Source organism: Zeus faber (genome assembly GCF_960531495.2).
Source record: "Zeus faber genome assembly, chromosome: 2".
Taxonomy (NCBI): Eukaryota; Metazoa; Chordata; class Actinopteri; order Zeiformes; family Zeidae; genus Zeus; species Zeus faber.
The window spans coordinates 47075388-47093216 of record NC_137189.1 but is presented as its reverse complement, the minus strand read 5'-3'; the positions used below and the strand labels follow the sequence as shown (position 1 = coordinate 47093216).

General features: G+C 48.2%; 1 protein-coding gene across 1 annotated transcript; it reads left to right on the top strand.

Moving 5' to 3' along the window:
• Positions 1-551: 551 nt before the first annotated feature.
• On the top strand, positions 552-14651 carry ddhd1b (DDHD domain containing 1b; the record flags this gene model as incomplete). The annotated part of the gene is made up of 13 exons (XM_079996829.1): positions 552-1308; positions 2384-2572; positions 5720-5848; positions 6821-6968; positions 8725-8834; positions 9045-9151; positions 9741-9997; positions 11120-11195; positions 11455-11604; positions 11849-11913; positions 12289-12467; positions 14129-14374; positions 14467-14651. 13 exons carry the CDS (start codon positions 552-554, stop codon positions 14649-14651), a joined length of 2598 nt encoding a protein of 865 aa, XP_079852955.1.
• Positions 14652-17829: the final 3178 nt, after the last annotated feature.

Here is a 17829-nt window from a genome sequence, read left to right as displayed (position 1 = left end):
CCCGGTCCAGCGGCGGAAGGTTCGACGCCCTCGCCCGACTCGCTCTCCGACGCGTCACCGGGTGGCGAGAGTCGCTCGGTCGTCCAGCGCACGATGGCCGCGCGGCGATCGCGGCCGAGCCCGAGCCCGCGGATTCGGACTAAAAATCGTTTATTTTCCGCACAGCGACGCAGCGTGCAGCGTGCGTGACGTATTCAGCTCCCGCCGATGTCCGCCGTTCCCGTTGGCGGAGCGCTCAGCGTCAATCAGTGACTCACCATGAATTAAACAAGATGTCTTTCCCCCCTGCACATGCTTGTGTTCCCCGGTGATTATCTCCAGGTTCTCCCGCTGAGCTCAACGCCGCGCGTCCGGCCGCGGTTACCGAGACGCGAGCGGCTCTCGCCGGGGCGGCTCCCGACCCGAATCGTTTCGAAAGACCCGTTCGCGGCGAGCGGATCGTTCCGCGGGGGGGCTCGTATCGCCGGGGCACGGCGCCGAACCGCGCACCGTGTGTTGATTCTGGTTTGAATACTTGACGGGATGAACCGACCCGATGTGCCCGTCGAGCCATGAGCAGCCCGAAGGAGAACGCGACCGTCCGGCAGCAGAGCTCCGAGAACAACTCGGTCAGCAGCAATGACTGGGACATGGCCAACGACGTGTTCGTGTCCTGCTACGAGGACCCGCTGGCGGTGGCGGACCACCACGGGGGAGCGGAGCCGGCGCAGCCCGGCCCGGACCGGCACCTGCCGCTGCTCCGCGCGGACCGCCACGGCGACCGCGACGACGACGACGACGACGAGATGCTGCTGGGCCTCGTCGGGGAGGAGTACCCCGGGCCGGGCTACCTGGAGCAGGACGTGGACCCCAACTACACCGAGAGCGACGGGAGCGTCTCCGCCAAGAAGCGGACCCGCTCCAACGGCTCCCGGCACCGCGGCGAGGTGGTGACGGAGCTGGGACCCGAGGAGGTGCGCTGGTTCTACAAGGAGGACAAGCGGACGTGGAAGCCGTTCATCGGGCACGACTCGTTGAAAATCGAGATGGTCTACCGGAGGTTCTGTGAGCTCAACCCGGGCAAGGTGAAGCGACGCGCCGCCGGGGAGGGGGAGGACGCGGCGGAGGCGACGCCGGCGGAGGGCGCGGCGGAGGCGGCGGGCGCTCTGGCGGACACGGCGGCGGGCGACCGGAGGACCCGGGGCTCCGCGTCCGAGGAGCCGAGGGACCCGGACGGGGTCACCGTCAGCGTGGAGGCCGTGTGTGTCCGGGGGGGTCTGTACGAGGTGGACGTGAAGGAGAAGGAGTGCTACCCGGTCTACTGGAACCGTGAGCCTTACTGCTTTTTACCTGGGGCTAGAGCCAGGGGTGCCCAAACCGCGGTCCGCGGCCTCCTTCGGGGGTCCCCGCAGGAAAGTTCATGTTTATACTGGTGGAGAAATGAGACAGGAATTAAATTGTTCTAACTAACCCAAATTTTAACACAACGAAAGGGGGAAAAAGATCCACCCACCCCCGTTAGCCTTGAAATCAGTTTAACTCAGTCAGTGTGGCTTTGATATTTAGAAATAACAAAAAGATAAAGTTTGGGAACCTCTGGTCTGGACTGTAACTTTGCTACCATTACTATTGGACTTCATCACCACTACTACTGCTACAGCTCTACTGCTCCTAAATTATGCATCATGATGATCATATTCAAGATAATCATCATTATAATCATCATTTATTTGCAAATAAAACATTTACTACTAATATTACTACTTCTACTAATATATTCTACTAGTAATACGAACAGCAATAGTATTCACAAAGAAATACTACTGTGATTTCAATTCACCACACTACCCTACTTTACGGGCTGTAACCATTATGACATTTCAGTTGTCGTTTAACAATTCATCTGCCTTTTGTCTTATGTTTATGCCACTATAATAAACGGTAATTGGACTGCATTTCATAACGCGCTTTTCTAATCTTGCATCCGCTCAAAGAGCTTTGCAGCGCACGCCTCACATCCGCCCGCCCAGACGTCGGTGGGCGAGGCGCGCCACCCGCTCAACGAGAGCGGTTGGGGGTTCAGACCCTCGCCCCACCTCCTGCGCCGCCGTGGCCCTTGATGACATGACGACAATAGAGTCATAATACATATCCACCTTAGGAAGAAACACCATGAATATTGGAGCCTGGAAACTTGGGCGGAGAGTTAATTCGCCTCCGCCCAACCGATGGAAACGTTCCATTTACCGCCCCACGTCAACGGCTCAAGACGCTCCCAGCGTTTCGACGGGACGTTGTGTAGTAGCCGCGGCGGCTCTGACGACACTCGGCGACACGACGTCGCGACGACACCGTTCTTCGGTCGACACGTTTAAGCCGCCTCCCTCTCTCGCCGTCCCGCCAGAACAAGACCGCATCCCGGTGATGCGCGGCCAGTGGTTCATCGACGGCACGTGGCTCCCCCTGGAAGAGGACGAGAGCGACTGCATCGAGCTGAAGCACCTGGCGCGTTTCCGGGGGCAACAGATGAGGGACACCTACGAGGTGGAGGTGGAGGTGGTGGCGGCGGCGACCACGGTGGACACCAAGGACGGTAAGCGGGAGGCGCGCGGGCCCGGTCCGAAAATGGACGTCGTGGCATTATGGGATTGGGGCGAATCGGCCGATACGCCGCTTTTTTTGTTTTTTGTTTGGCGAATTCCACCTGTTTCCAGGGTTTGGGAATCGTGTTTCTAGAGTCTGGGGTTCTTGCCAGTACTTGAGGTGTTTGAAGATCCTCAGAAATTTTAAGTACTGGAATACATTGAAAATTTCCCCCTTTGGGCTGAAGTGCTTAAAAAGTCCTTGGAAAAAAAACGCGATGGTTGGAAACCTGCGATATTCCTCCAGGTTTTGTCATCTTTTACAACATAGACTATGCCAGGGAAATGTACATTTAATCCAGCACGGTTTGAAACACACCTGTAATAGTGGATGGCAAGGAGATTAAGATAATATCATATTTTAAGTCATAAAGATCACATTGAAAATCTATTAAATTTGTTTTGTGTCAAGCCCTTGAAAATGACAAATTTGTGGTTAAAAAGGTACTTGAAAGTCATGGAGTTTCATTTTGTAATGCCAGAATCAACCCTGAGAGTCTTAAGAGACAGTTTCTTTGATCGTTTTCACCAAAAAATGCTTGATATGGCAGCAGACGTTTAATTATTTTTGTTTTATTTGCAGTAAAACTTCAGGAATTGGAAAAAAGTCAAAGAAACCAAAGTCTTTTTAAACTGCCGCCAATAAAGTGATATGTCATCACCTTTTTTCAATAAAACGTATTCCACGTGTTACACAAACAACTTGAAATATTTTAGTAGGAACCATGGGCCCAAAGTTAGTTCAAATAAATAAAGCGATGACGTACTCTCCGTCAAGTTGATACGCTTCGCTGATTCGGTCATTTTATGCGGAAACGTTGCGACAAATGTTTCAAAATATCAAGCTCTCGCAGGTATTGCCGAAAAGTCGCGCTTGAGTGAAAAAGACAAATGAGACGTCTCCGCGGCGGGAAATTGAAATGCCGCTGCACAGGTATCCACGTGGTTCGCTGTCCCAAATCTCAGGAAGAAATCTGTACGTCCTGGAAACAAAAACAAACCAGGGACCTTATGGACCTTCCTTATCCCAGATAAAGAGAGTGTGCGGACGGACGGTGGCACTTTGAGTCCTTCCAGAGAGGGAGGTGTGTAGGACGCAGATAAGACGGGAACAGCTGTTTTTGAGAGAGAGACTGAGGGGCCATGCATGCGTGTGTGTGTGTGTGTGTGTGTGTGTGCTTGCGTGCGTGCTGCCATTGAAAGCAGCTCCACAAAGCCAGTCAGGTGACGTTGTTTTCGCTGACGACAGCCGAACCAATGGGACTCGCAGGAGCTCACCTGAAAGATGTAGGTGTGTGTGTGTGTGTGTGTGTGTGTGTGTTGTGTGTGTGTGTGTGTGTGTGTACACACATAATGTGCCCTTCATTACAGCAGCTCATGCAAACACACACACACACACACTCCTTTCCTTTTCTATTGGCTTCTCACTTGCATAAATCTCTCTCTCCTCTCTCTCTCTCTCTCTCTCTCTCTCTCTCTCTCTCTCTCTCTCTCTCTCTCTCTCTCTCTCTCTCTCTCTCTCTCTCTCTCTCTCTCTCTCTCTCTCTCTCTCTCTCTCTCTCTCTCTCTCTCTCTCTCTCTCTCTGACTTTGGGAGTGATTTATTGTCATTATGTGCCCATGGTTTTCAAAATGACTAAATTAATTTGGAGATGACCTAGAGATGACCTAAAGCACAAGGAGGACGGCATTTCGTCCCGTATAACGACACTCCACAACACGGGGACAGTGTAAACATCCAACATTGAGGTGCTTGAAGTGCTTGAAAAGTCCTCGGGGGGAAAAAAAAAAATGCAATCCTTGAAAACTTGTGATGTTGCCCCTGGTTTTGTTATTCTAATCATAACATAAAAAGAAAATGTTATGACCCTTAAAATCCTGTAGTAGATGAGATTAATAATAGAATATTGCTATACTAATATAGACAATGAGACTAAAAATCATATTTTAATGAATAAAGATCACATTGAAAAAAGATTAGATGTGTTTTGCATAAAGTCCTTGAAAATTGAAAAAAATGTGCTTAAAAAGTACTTCAAAGTCCTTGAATTTCATTTTGTAATGCTAGAATGAACCCTGAATATTATATACAGTAGCTGCTTTCACACATGCGCTGCAACCCTGAAATAATCCAGACATTACCCGGAGGAGCTGCATGTGTGAACGCAAATTGCCTGGACTCTACCCAGCCAGCATCCCTGTACAAAGTCTGCACAATGTCCGATAGAGCGGTATGTGTGAACGGGGGAGGTAATTGTCCAGAGCATTCACAGCGAGCGAGTGGGCGTGTCGCATGTTGATGATGTCTCTATCATGCGTCAGTTATTTACCTTGGTGTGGATCTTGCTGCTCGGAGCGTAGCTGCTCCGTACTCCTGCTCTGCTTCTTCTTTATGTTCCTTTCCACTCCTTCCTTAATATGATGTGATGTCCAAATACATGGAGTATCAACGGCAAAAAAAAGATGAGTCGGTAGCCTCGTCCGCCATCTTGGGTGTCCTTAAACTCCGCAGCGTCATTGCCTCACGTCCTGCCTCGTGCACGCTCTACCCAGGCTCCGCCCCTCGTCCAAACCGAACGGAGTATTTCCAGTAGGGAAATAGTAATGTATGACTATATTAGAATTAGACATGCAGTATATTAGAAACTCATAGATTAGAAACGCGAACACACGCACACACACACAAACACACACACACATACACACACACACACACACAGTTGTTTTTCGTCCATTTTGTGTTCTGCACACAAATGTCATAAATCGGTCTTTCCTGCTCTGTCCATCTGTCTTCTGAACGCTCCTCTCTCTCTCCTCTCTCTCTCTCTCTCTCTATCTCTCTCTCACACACACACACACACACACACACGTATCCCTTCGATCTTGTTTGCACCCGCTGTGTTGCTTTTCTCACAAGCAAACCACATCAGTGCTTCTACCTCTACTCGTCCACTCAGTCTGTTTAGAGCTTTCAGGATCCCTTTCTCTCTCTCTCTCACACACACGCCCACACACACAGGTGAGTATTATTTTGTAATTACTCCTGACGGTGTGTTAATTACCCTCTCCCTCGCCGCCTCGGTCCCGCCCTCTCGGCAGCCATCCTCAGTCTGAAGCTGAGCCGCAGCCATGTGGACTGGCACAGCGTGGATGAGGTCTACCTCTACAGCGACGCCACCACCTCCAAGATCGCCCGCACCGTCACCCAGAGGCTCGGCTTCTCCAAAGGTGAATGAGACCGAGAAGTGGGAACGACAGGAAGAAAACGGCTCCCCTCTCGCTCTGGCTTGGGTTTGAAATTTAAACGTGAAAGGGGAGATTTGGCGGACACAGATCAGATCTAATCACAGAGAAAATCCCACTTTCTAACTGGAATGCTCTTTCTCAGTCACGGTTTGAAATAGCCTCGGACTTGACGTGGTCTGGTTTTAAAACATCCGATTTCCAAGAGGAAGATTAGAGCTGATATAGGTCTGAGTGAAGGCCCAAATTAAACATTGGGATTGAGGGGCGTGGCCCCCAGGTGGACCAGGTCGATCTGGACGAAGACCAGCGCCAAGAGCAGACAGCAGGAGCTGACTAGTCCTTCATCACCTTAGTCCAGGACTTCCTAGTCTGGAATAAATTCATCTGAAATGTAAAATGCATTTTTTAAATTCTGGATTAATTGAAGTAGGATTATTAGTCCCGATTTAGATTTTAATCCCCCGTCTGCGAAACTACCCCATAGTGTTTCAGAATGTTGAATGTGGAGCATGTCTTTATGCAATGTCATTTCGCAGACATGCAGGGGAGAAGAAGTTTGACATAATGCTTTTGTTCGCGTACAAAAAAATTGGAAATTTCGCGCTCATGTTAAAAAAATAAAAGTTCTACTTTCAGCCTGGTTTTGGCTGAGACATAACGCACGATGATATTTAGACACACGAAATAATAATCTAAGCAACCATTACTAATGTGGAAATGACCAAGCAGGTCAGTCTATGAAGATGAGTCAATGTAACGATAACCAAAATCCCAAACAATATCTAGTCTCACATCACAATATCGTATTGACGTGTGTGTGTGTGTGTGTGTGTGTGTCTGTGTGTATGTATATGTATATATATATGTATGTGTATATATATATATATATATATATATATATATATCGCTGGGCCTAATAGTATCGCTACACCCCTCCATCCCCCGCGCTCGCAGCCTCCAGCAGCGGCACGCGGCTCCACCGGGGCTGCGTGGAGGAGGCGGCCCCCGAGGACACGCCGCCCGAGACCACGCACATCGTGTTCGTGGTGCACGGCATCGGCCAGAAGATGGACCAGGGCCGGATCATCCGCAACACCAGCATGTGAGTTTTAAGAAGTGGGGGGGGGGGGGCAAGTTCTATCAGCTGTCATTTGCTCAGACTCACAAAACGGTGGCCATTTTGATCCTCAGTGAATAAAATGTCTATTTTTAATAATCAGATATTCATATTCAGATCAATGCACCTGGATGACCGCGGAAGTTTCTGAACATACATCGTACATCGTGTTTATTTTTCATTCAACGTATGAAAAGTTGTCGGCAATGGGGCAACCGGACGGGATCTCTGCTACAAAGGGAATTCTGAATTTCACCGATTTATTACCAGTAAAAAAAAATGTTTCGTCATAATTCTTCTTTGAATCTTTGCAAACTCATGACATCACTCGCACAGCAGGAGGGTCTTTAGAAACATCAAAAAATTGGGACTTGGCTCACGATTGTCGGAAGGAAGGGGGGGGCTGAAATCGGCTTCATTATCGACTGATTGCACTGCCGATTATTGGCCTTTTTTGTCGGTTAAACAAACGCTGCTCCCGGCGCTTTTGTGCTTAGACGTTAAATTCCCAACCGCCGCTGTCAGTTTTTTTCACGTTGTTTTTTACTCGTTGCAAAACGTCTCCCGTGATAAACCCCACGTCTCTGCATCATTTATCTGCTCCCGGCTCCGCCGACGGCCGAAGTTCAGCTTCAGGAGCTGAAATTAAACCGCGTGCGCGCTCGGGGGGAAAAAAAAAAGAAAACAACCCCTTTCCCCCCTCGCAAGCGGAGTTTTACTTTTTAATTAATCCCAGGTTTTGATTCAGCGCCCCCCCCCCCAGGGTTTTTTTTAGGTTGAGTGATGGAAATATCGAGAGGCCTCAGATGTGTCGAGATCGAAGTCTTAATCATGAAACTTTAATTTAGTGCCACAGAGCAGAGATGGCTGAGATTGATGTGAGGGCTTCTGGCGCACGTTGGAAGGTCTCGCTCAAATTAAAAAGCTTCCTTTGGTCCAAAGCAATTAGTTGTGTTTGGGACCCGCCAGCTCACGGTTTGCACTCATGAACTCAGATTCATGTTTCGGAAAAATACTCTGAGATCATGTTCAACTTCTACTTATTTATCTATTTTATAAATGTTATGTGTATTTCAAATTGTATATCTACCTGATCTCCTTTTGCTTGCTCGTTCCTGTCCAATCTGCTTTTGCCATCACTTTCTTGCTTGTAAAAATTGAAAATTTTATTAGTTTTAATCTGTTTTCATTTGATTGTACAGTGCTTTGAGTTCTGAGAAAAGCGCTTTATAAATAAAATGCATTATATTTATTATTATTTATTATTATTATTATTATTATTATTATTATTATTATTATTATTTTTTTTTTTATTATAATTATTATGAATAACTTTGTATACATTTTCTCTTTTTTTCACACACAATTTAATTATATTTCTTATTTAACAGTGAATGAATCAATTACTAAAAATAATAATTACTCAAAATCAGTGATCTCGGTATTATTGTAACCGAGTTTGAGTATTTTAACTACTCTGTATCGGAGAGTACCCATGGTGCCCAATGGACCAAATGTCTGTTCCTAGTTCTTAAATGCATCAGGAAAAAGCATCTGCATGAAGTCAAACTGATGCTGTAACCATGATTGAAATATTTAATATTAAACAGAAGCTACAGCAGTTCAAACGAGTTAATCGCCTCCCGAACAGCGGAACCTCTGCCGAGGGATTGTTTTCCGCTGAAATATGAAAGGGAAATCGAAATGCTTTTTATGCGCCTGTGTGCCCGTGTGTGTTCAGGATGAGGGACGCCGCCCGGAAGATGGAGGAGAAGCACTTCTCCGACCGAACCACAGAGCATGTGGAGTTCCTGCCCGTTGAGTGGAGGTCCAAGCTGGCGCTGGACGGAGGTACCCTGCACCCAGCGGCCAAAGATAACGTTTAATAAACTGGAATTTATTCCGAAAATATCTTTAAAGTCCCTATTACCGTGTAGCTCTGTTGGATTCCCGAAGGTGGAGTTCGGGTTTATCAGCAGTGTCGCCACATCCAACCGCACCGCGTTGAGTTCTCTGTGATCGACGCGGTGATTGAAATTCTCGGTGTCCTTCCGCCCTCAGACACGGTGGACTCCATCACCCCGGACAAGGTGCGCGGCCTCCGGGACATGTTGAACAGCAGTGCCATGGACATCATGTACTACACCAGCCCTCTGTACCGAGACGAGGTGAGACCCCCACCCCACCCCACCCCACCGCTGTACGTGCTGCATGTTTAATAAGCACACGCACTGCTTTTAGATTATGCAAATCTCAAGAGCTTTAAGTTTGAAAATCTGTGCTCTGTGTGTTTGTGTGTGTGTGTGTGTTCATTATTGTACATTTACAGAGGGCAGGTGTGTGTACCAGGGGTGTGGTCCCGTATTTGTATGGTTTTTATTTTGTGGCTGCGGTTGTGTGTGTGTGTGTGTGTGTGTGTGTGTGTGTGTACAGCTGTGTATTGAATATGTGTGTGTGTGTGTTGTATGCATGTGTGCTTTTTTCTCTGTGTGTTTGTGTGTGAGCGAGTGCAAGTAAGTACAATGTGACTGCCTGTCTGTTCCTCTGTGTGTGTGTTTGGTTTGTTTTTGCATCCGTGTGTGTGTTGCATAAGTGTGTCTCTGTGGGGTTTTTGTGTGTGTGTGTGTGTGTGTTCCCTGTTTTACACCCGAGACAGCGTGCCGGAGATGAAACCTCTTAAATGTCATGTTGAACAGCTGCAATATAAATATTTGACTCTTCCGCATCTACAATATTCTGCGTGCGTGCGATGTGCAGATCACCAGGGGTCTGACTCTGGAGCTGAACCGCCTCTACACTCTCTTCTGCACCCGCAACCCGGAGTTCGAGGAGAACGGCAAGGTGTCGATCGTGTCGCACTCGCTGGGCTGCGTCATCACCTTCGACATCATGACGGGCTGGGACCCCGTGCGCTTCCACCACCTGGAGGCCCCGGACCCCGAGGAGACCCGGGCGCGCTGGCCCAGCCACGAGGAGCGCCACCTGCAGGAGCAGCTCAGACTCACGCGCCTCAGGTTCCGCCTCAGTTTTGAAGGGAATCAAATGATGACTCTATAATTCAATATAATCACTTATAATGAATTATTAATCATATTAAGTATTAAAGTACAACTATTTGAAGTTGAACTGGTTCTCACAGTTCTTCTATTTCACAAGTTATATAGTCAATTTTATGCAAAAGATCGCCCGTTACACCCCTATTTGGTCCAATCGAGGGGTAAAATATTAACTGAATAATCGATTAATCAGTTGACAGAGAATTATTCAAATAAAACTCAAGTAACCGTTTAAATGGTTTAGTGATGTAACATGAAGAACATTTAAAATATGCCTTTTACATTTTTACCCAAGTCAGATTTCCGTGTTGTGAAATGGAAAACTGTATTCAGGATTTTCTGGGCAAACATATTGATTGACTCATTATCAGGACGTTTCGATAACCTTCATTCTGTACATTATCACCTTAATCTGCCATTGTATTATTGTTTAAATTTATCATTTCAAATGTTGGTTCAATCTGCTAAAGATGAGGAAGTTATAAAAATAACCGTTCATTTCGGAAGAGTATTATGGTCTGCTTCTCAAGCCGGGTGGAGTCTATTACTGTAGCTTCTCCTCACAGTTACACATATTTGACAGACGCCGAAGCGACACAAGCAGCAGGTGATGAGCGGCTGCTTTTACCTGAAGTCCTCCTTACTCTGATTTAGATGATTGCAGGTGTTGATGGTAATTAACTGTACCGTAGGTTAAAGGTCAGATGAGGAGTTCCCAACCTGGGGTGCAAGGAGAGATCACAAGGGGGTCACAAGGTCCTTGGACAATCTGAGGCAAATGTGTCCTAACAGTCAAATGTTAGTAAAAAGAAATCCAATATAAATTGTAACAAAATCCTTGGCTGTATGTTCTAATGAACGAATCGTGGCAAAATACATGATTATGTAGTGTGTGTAAATACGTGTTATATATTATTGTATGTAACTATGTACCCACTTTAAATAAGAGGGTCTGAGCAAATAATACGTCTGAGCAAGTTGCACGTTGCGACTGGTCTCATTTACGGCAAATGTGAGATTCGGACTGCATTTCAGCGCCTTCAGTGGGTGAATATTGACTGTGGCCTGACTCTCTGACAGACTGAGGGACCTCCAGGACCAGTTTCAAGGTTTGCAGACCTCTTCCTTTGTCGCGGTGCCAGCCCTGAAATTCAAGGTAAGGGTTTTTTTTGTTTTGTTTTTTTTCAAAAGCTTGGCAGAGACATTTTCATTTCAATAAAGTGCTTCGACCTTTTAGCCGCAGAGATACTCAGAGAGAGTCCCGTGTAAGAACCACATCAAAGGCAAATTTTGGATAAAATACAGGGAGGAAATGTCCAAATCACCGATATATCCAAGACGGAATGTTTCATGGATCGTTTACTGACATGAACTCGTCGCGTCTCAGCTCAACGATCTCCCTTGCGCCGCCTCAGGTGGAGAACTTCTTCTGCATGGGCTCTCCCCTCGCCGTCTTTTTGGCGCTGCGGGGGATCCGGCCCGGAAACAACGGCGTCCAGGAGCACATCCTCCCCAAGTCCATCTGCCGGCGGCTCTTCAACATCTTCCACCCCACCGACCCCGTGGTGAGACGGCGCGAAACGCACCCGAGAGTTTCCGTCTTGGCCCAGAGGGCTTCTTGTTTGCAGTGTGGGAAGGGAGGGGTTCTCTGACTATTACCTCGTATGTGATGCCATTATTCCATTATAATCCAGGCAAAATATGGGGTTTTATGCTTCATCGGGGGTTAAGCTCGCTTATAATCCTGGACCCCCCCCCCACAGGGATTAATAAAGTCTTATTTTAACGCCGTCCTCTGTTTATTTCCAGGCATACAGGCTGGAGCCACTTATCCTCAAGCACTACAGCAACATTTCACCCGTTCAAATCCACTGGTGAGACCTGTACTACTGGACATAATGAGCTCATAATATACACATCATCATATACTGCACATAATAACCTATGATATATATTTACATAATAACCGCGGGCATAGTAACCTATTCAATACATGCTAACCTCATAATAAACATAATAACATATAGTAAACAACACTGGGCTGGGCAGACCACCATCAATGATTCAAATCTTCATCCACAAGGGGGTCACAAATTAACCCTATATGCAACACATCTGTTTTCTGTTTTGTATAACCTGTTACAATGTTTTTTGCATTGTCCCTGACAAATTAATTAATAATAATCATTAAAATAAAACATACCGTATGTATTTATAATATTGTGTGTGTTTCCCGACCCTCCGCGCAGGTACGACACCATCAGCCCGACGCCGTACGTCCACATCCGCCCCACGCTGCTCAACCCCCTGAAGGAGAGCGCCTCCGTGTCGGACTCGGACAGCATCCCCAGCCCCTGCACCTCGCCCCCCCAGGCCCGGAGGCACTACGGGGAGTCCATCACCAGTCTGGGCAAGGCCAGCATCATGGGTCAGTCCCGGGCGCGGGGGCGGGGGGTGGAGCTTTGAGAAACTTTCCAACATTGGCTTAAAAATCTCCATGAAATTTGGAAGGAGACGGGTCATTGTAGAGCGGAGCGTTTTTTCTTTTTGTCCGTTCTGATATGATTATTAACCCATATTAACCCAATCAAGCCAATATTAAAGGACATACCTACCAAAATGAGGATCAATTGGGTTAGGAGGAAGAGGTTTGAACGGATGAGTTTGATTTTATTCATAATGTTCAGTGACTTAAAGGTGTTCAGGAAGAAGGTCATTCGCCTTTTGCTTTATCTATGTTACCTCGTTGTCAAGCCGCTGTCAGGCAACTCACTGACAACCAAATCGGTCGACAGATATTTGCCACTGACAATCAACTGAAAAAAAGCAGTGTGGGAGGTTTATCCCACTTTAAACTACAGACACCGAAGTACGACTCGCACAAGGGACGGACGGGGTTGAACCTCGGCGCGAGCGTCGTCGCTCTCCGACATTTTTGCAGTGAGCTCCCGGGGAGCAGCGGCAGAGTTGCTTGTTTGGCTGATATTGTAGCCAGGCCAGCAGCAGGACGTCCAGCGCTAAACAAATCAATGGAGCAACGGAGCAATTAGCTCCCGTCTGCCATCCTGACGTCCCCCAGGCCCCGCGTCCCCGCTGCAGCGGAGGGAGGGAGGGAGGGAGAGAGAGAGGGAGAGAGAGATGGAGAGAGAAAGAGAGAACGCCCCGACAAGCACTTAAGAGCTGGGAGACGCCGCTCCTGGCACCGCCCGCTGTACACCGCGCGCAGGAAACAGCACAAAGTGCCGCGTGATCGCTTCGTTTTCCTCTCGGTGTGACTCAGCGAAAAACGCCCGAGAGGAATAAAGTGATCAGAGGACGCGATGATTTATCATTCTTATCATCATCATCATCACTCATTCTAAACCAGTATTATTATTATTATTATTATTACTTTGTTTTAATGCGGAAGGGAAACAGCATCTGTTCCTCCGTGAGAGAGGGACACGGCGTCTTCTCTGCTCTACTCATGCAGAGAGAACTGACGAGGGAATCCACGATTTTCACCATCTTGACGTCACTTACTTGACAGAAATATATGATATTTGTCAACATAAAGACGTAATAAGACATGGAATTTTGTCCGTTATTTTTTACGTTTATCCCAAATTTATGCCCTTGGCGTTAATTTAACATTAGATTATGGTAAGTTTCATTGAGGAGGATTTAAATGTATATTTAATACAACACAGACAATTAATTCTATTATATAATTATAGAACCCAGAATCGCGATTGTGGCATCTTGCGGCCGCCTGCGCGACCACCTCGTGTCGATTACGCACATTTTAGTATTTTTAGTATTTTTGGAGCTTATTGTGCGTAAGCACCGGGTGTCATGACATTTCACTGCATATATGACTGCGCGATATATCTGTGCAGTACCACCAACTACCAGTAGGGGCGTGCGTTTCCATTTGAGAACCACTGGTCTCCCTTTAATGTCCGACTCCGCTCGGGGCTCGACATAAATGTGTGAAGGGGTCGGAGTTGATTTCCGGCTCCTGCACCAGACCTCGGCGGCGGATTATTTCAGTGACTCCATCTCCCCTGACCCAGGGAAGCCATTCCACCGTGTGCTCCCCACCTCCAGGCGCCGCGAGCATCGGGAAGGGCATCGGCGGGATCCTGTTCTCCCGCTTCTCGCGCTCCAGCGGCTACGTGAGCGGCGTGGAGGAGGAGCCGTCCGACTCGGAGGGCGGGGCCTCGGAGGCGGAGAACGCCGCCGGAGAGGCGGAGGAGGAGGAGAAACCAAAGGAGGAGGAGGAGGAGGAGGAGCCAAGGGAGGCGGAGCCCTCCATGTCCCAGTCCACCTCGGCCATCTTGGACGTCACCTCCGGTACGTCGAGAGATGTCCGCCTGTCCGTCTGTCTGTCTGTCTGTCCGTCCGCCCGCCCGCCCCTCCATTCACCCATCTGTCCCATCTTGCAGTGGAGCTGGAGCAGCGGATCGACTTCGAGCTGCGTGAGGGGCTGGTGGAGAGCCGCTACTGGCGGGCGGTGACGTCCCACACGGGGTACTGGTGCTCCCACGACGTGGCGCTGTTCCTGCTCACCTTCATGTACAAACAGAAGGAGCCACCTGAGGGCGCCGAGGACCACGCAGAGTCATCCTAGCCCCCACGGCGTCACACACACACACACACACACACACACACACACACACACACACACACACACAACTGACAGGGCTGGACTGGGCCACAATTCACTCCTACTGTCGATCATCTTTTTGTGGTGTTGCGTCGTCATAAATGATGATGTCGTTCTCACGCTGCGATGTGGGAATGACAGTTTTTGCACTATAAATTGAAGGCATGCTCCAGTTTTTGGGGACATTTGGCTTTTTGTCCGTCTTGCGCGGATTCAGACGAGAGGGTCGGCGCGTCGGCGCGGCGACGGGCTGCATGCTAACCGCGTTAGCCCACAGCATGGCGGCGGAGGGAAGCAGCTAGCCTAGCTCCTGTGAAAGAGTTATTTATGAGCTGCGTCTTGCGTCAATTGACGAGCGAGAACAAAGAGCTTAAAAGGGTCCGTGTTCAGAGCTATTTTTGACGGGTAACCACAAAGATATGTTTTTTTTTATTTTACTCATGATACAAAAATAATGATGTATAAAGATTATGATTCCGGGCTCGGTGTCATGACAACTGACCCAGTTTAAGGTAAACTGGTTGTGTAGAATGCGTAATTTCGAAAACAGTCCGTGAGATTTATTCGTCATTCAAATGCCAAATAATAATAACATAATTTAAATGCTAAAGTCTCTCTGCTTTGCCAGATGTTGTTTTAGGCCTTCATACAGGGACAAGTCAAACCGGACGTCACCGCCCGTCATAAAGGCACTACGAGCAGTAGGCGTTTCAGGGATATTGGCGCCCCCTGTGGCCTGTGTGCGGTAGCGTTTCCAGCGCCGTCACCGCGACAGAGCGACCACCTCGACTCTGATGGTTCACTTGGATCGAAGAGAATGATAGCGGTGATACCGAACATCCGGTTATAAGATTAACAGCGAAGAGGTGACGTGAAAAAAATAATAAAAATAAAATAAAAATGCATGAACATTTTCGATTTTTTTCTAATGTCAGTCGTTAAAAAAAAAAACAAAAAAAAAACTTGAATACTGATGCATAAATGGTAGGAAACCACTCGTAGTGCCTTTAGACTGATTTAGGGGAATAATGATCGGACCGACGTTCCAACCATTTTCCACTGAATAATGTTCAAATTTGACCATGGCCTCATTTCAACTAAAACCTCCCGTTCGATCGGACTTAAAAAAAAAAAAAAAAAAAAAAAAAGGCCCTCCCCCGCTCTGACACGGATGCATGCATTGTTAGAAAAGAGGGGGAGACACACACACAGTCACACACACAGTCACACACACGCACAGTGAAAACTCCAGATCCACGTCCTCTCTGCGACCTCTCAGACCTGAACCCGCCCCGCCCTTTTTTTTCCTTTCCCCGCGTTTCTTTTGTGCTCGATAATAACGACTGTTAACTTCCTGCAAGTCCAGCTCTCCCCGCCTGTGACTTTTTGACTTTCTCATGATCGCGTTATCAGTGATTGGCCCCGCCCCCGACCCTCCCGGAATCGAACCCCCCCCCCCCCCCGCCCCCTTTCATCCGCTCTCGTCCCCGCCCGTCCATCTGTCGACGGGATCCGCGGATCCGGAGCCGCCCGGCGCCCAGCGCCAGCGCTCAAGGTCTTACCGCACCTGGGATGAAAACACGTGGACGCCCGACCTGACGCCCAGGTCACCGTTCTCCACATCCCTCTCTGTTCCAGAGGGGTTTTTTTTTTTTTTTGTTTGTTTTGAGACCACCCCCGAAAACAGAATGTGTGTTTCTGGTATGGAATCCAAAAAAAACCACATGCCAAACAGAGTCGAAGACGGTCGGTCAAAAATGATCCCTGTTATTGAATGGTTTCATGTGGGACCCCCACATGAAACCATTCAATAACAGCTATCGATGACAGGTTTCACCCAGTCATGTTTACATTTAACTAAAGTCGGTTTTGTTTGTTTACATTTATTTATTTATTTAAGTGTTTGCGTATTTATTTTTTTGTTTGTTTGTTTGTTTGTTTATTTATCTATTTATTTATTTTTATGGAAATAACACCCATATTTCTGAGCCTTCATACAGTGCAAAACCTGCTGTTCTGTTCCGGTGCACTGTGGTCATTTCGGGACTTCCGCTGTTTTCTGTTTCAGCTTCGTGCGGGAAAATGATGCGGAATGTTTAAACACAAGAGGCACAAAAGGGGGGGGTGGACCCGGGTCCAGAAGGTTTGAAAATAAAACACTCCGGGATTCCGAGTCAACCCCGTGGATTTGCTGACGGGCGTCGACACGGAGGAACGACCGGCGGATCAGTGCGGGGCCGGAGCGGGAAAAACCTGGAAACAGGGTTTTTAACTTTCCGGACCCGGGGTCGTCCGCCTCTGCAGACGGTTCCGGCATCTCCTGCAAATACTGACGGTTTCGCGTTTTACAAATCACCTTTTTGTTTTCCATTTCGCCCGAATGCGCTCGGGTGGAGGGACCTGAGCGCATTCGGGCGTTGGTTTCATGTCATGCGGGACACGCGTAATGATGTTTTGCTTTGGGTTTTTTTTTTCGACCACTGAGCCGCATCAGAGTCACATTTATTTTTCTCCCGCTGCGCATTCGACACGTTTCCTCTGATAACCCTTCAGGGCCCCGGCGTGAACGGAGCGCGGTACAGTATGGCCGCGCGCCGCGGATGTGGAGCTTTGAGCTTTGCTGTGATTTAGTCGAATTCCCGAGCTCGGTTTTCGGACGAACGACGCCGTCCGACGTCGTCCGACGTCGGGACCGCGGCTTTCGTTAAGTTCCGTTTATTCCCCCCCCCCGTTCTATGAGTTTGTCGACGCGGTTCTACCGTCGCACTTAGCTGCCGCCACTTTCTCAACTACGTAGAAAGTGCTTTTTCCCCCTTCGTTTGATCAGTGTTTGGAAACCTAAAAACTTAAAGAATGTTTGCATAACTCCCAAACAAAGTAATCGGTTCAGAAATCGAAACGATAGGATTCGGCATGGGTCTTTTTTTTTTTTCTGCTTAGTGCTGTTTGGTGGACGCTCCTACATCGTGTCCCAGTGACACGAGTGTGTTTTGGGTGGAGGTTATTTTTCTTTTCCGCCGGAGGAAGAGCAATAAAGAACGCCGTGCCCTGTTCTAGTTCTGTGATGGAAACCCTCCTACTCCACCTCCACCTCCTCTTCCTCCCACTCCACCTCCTCTTCCTCCTCCCCCCGCCCCTCCTA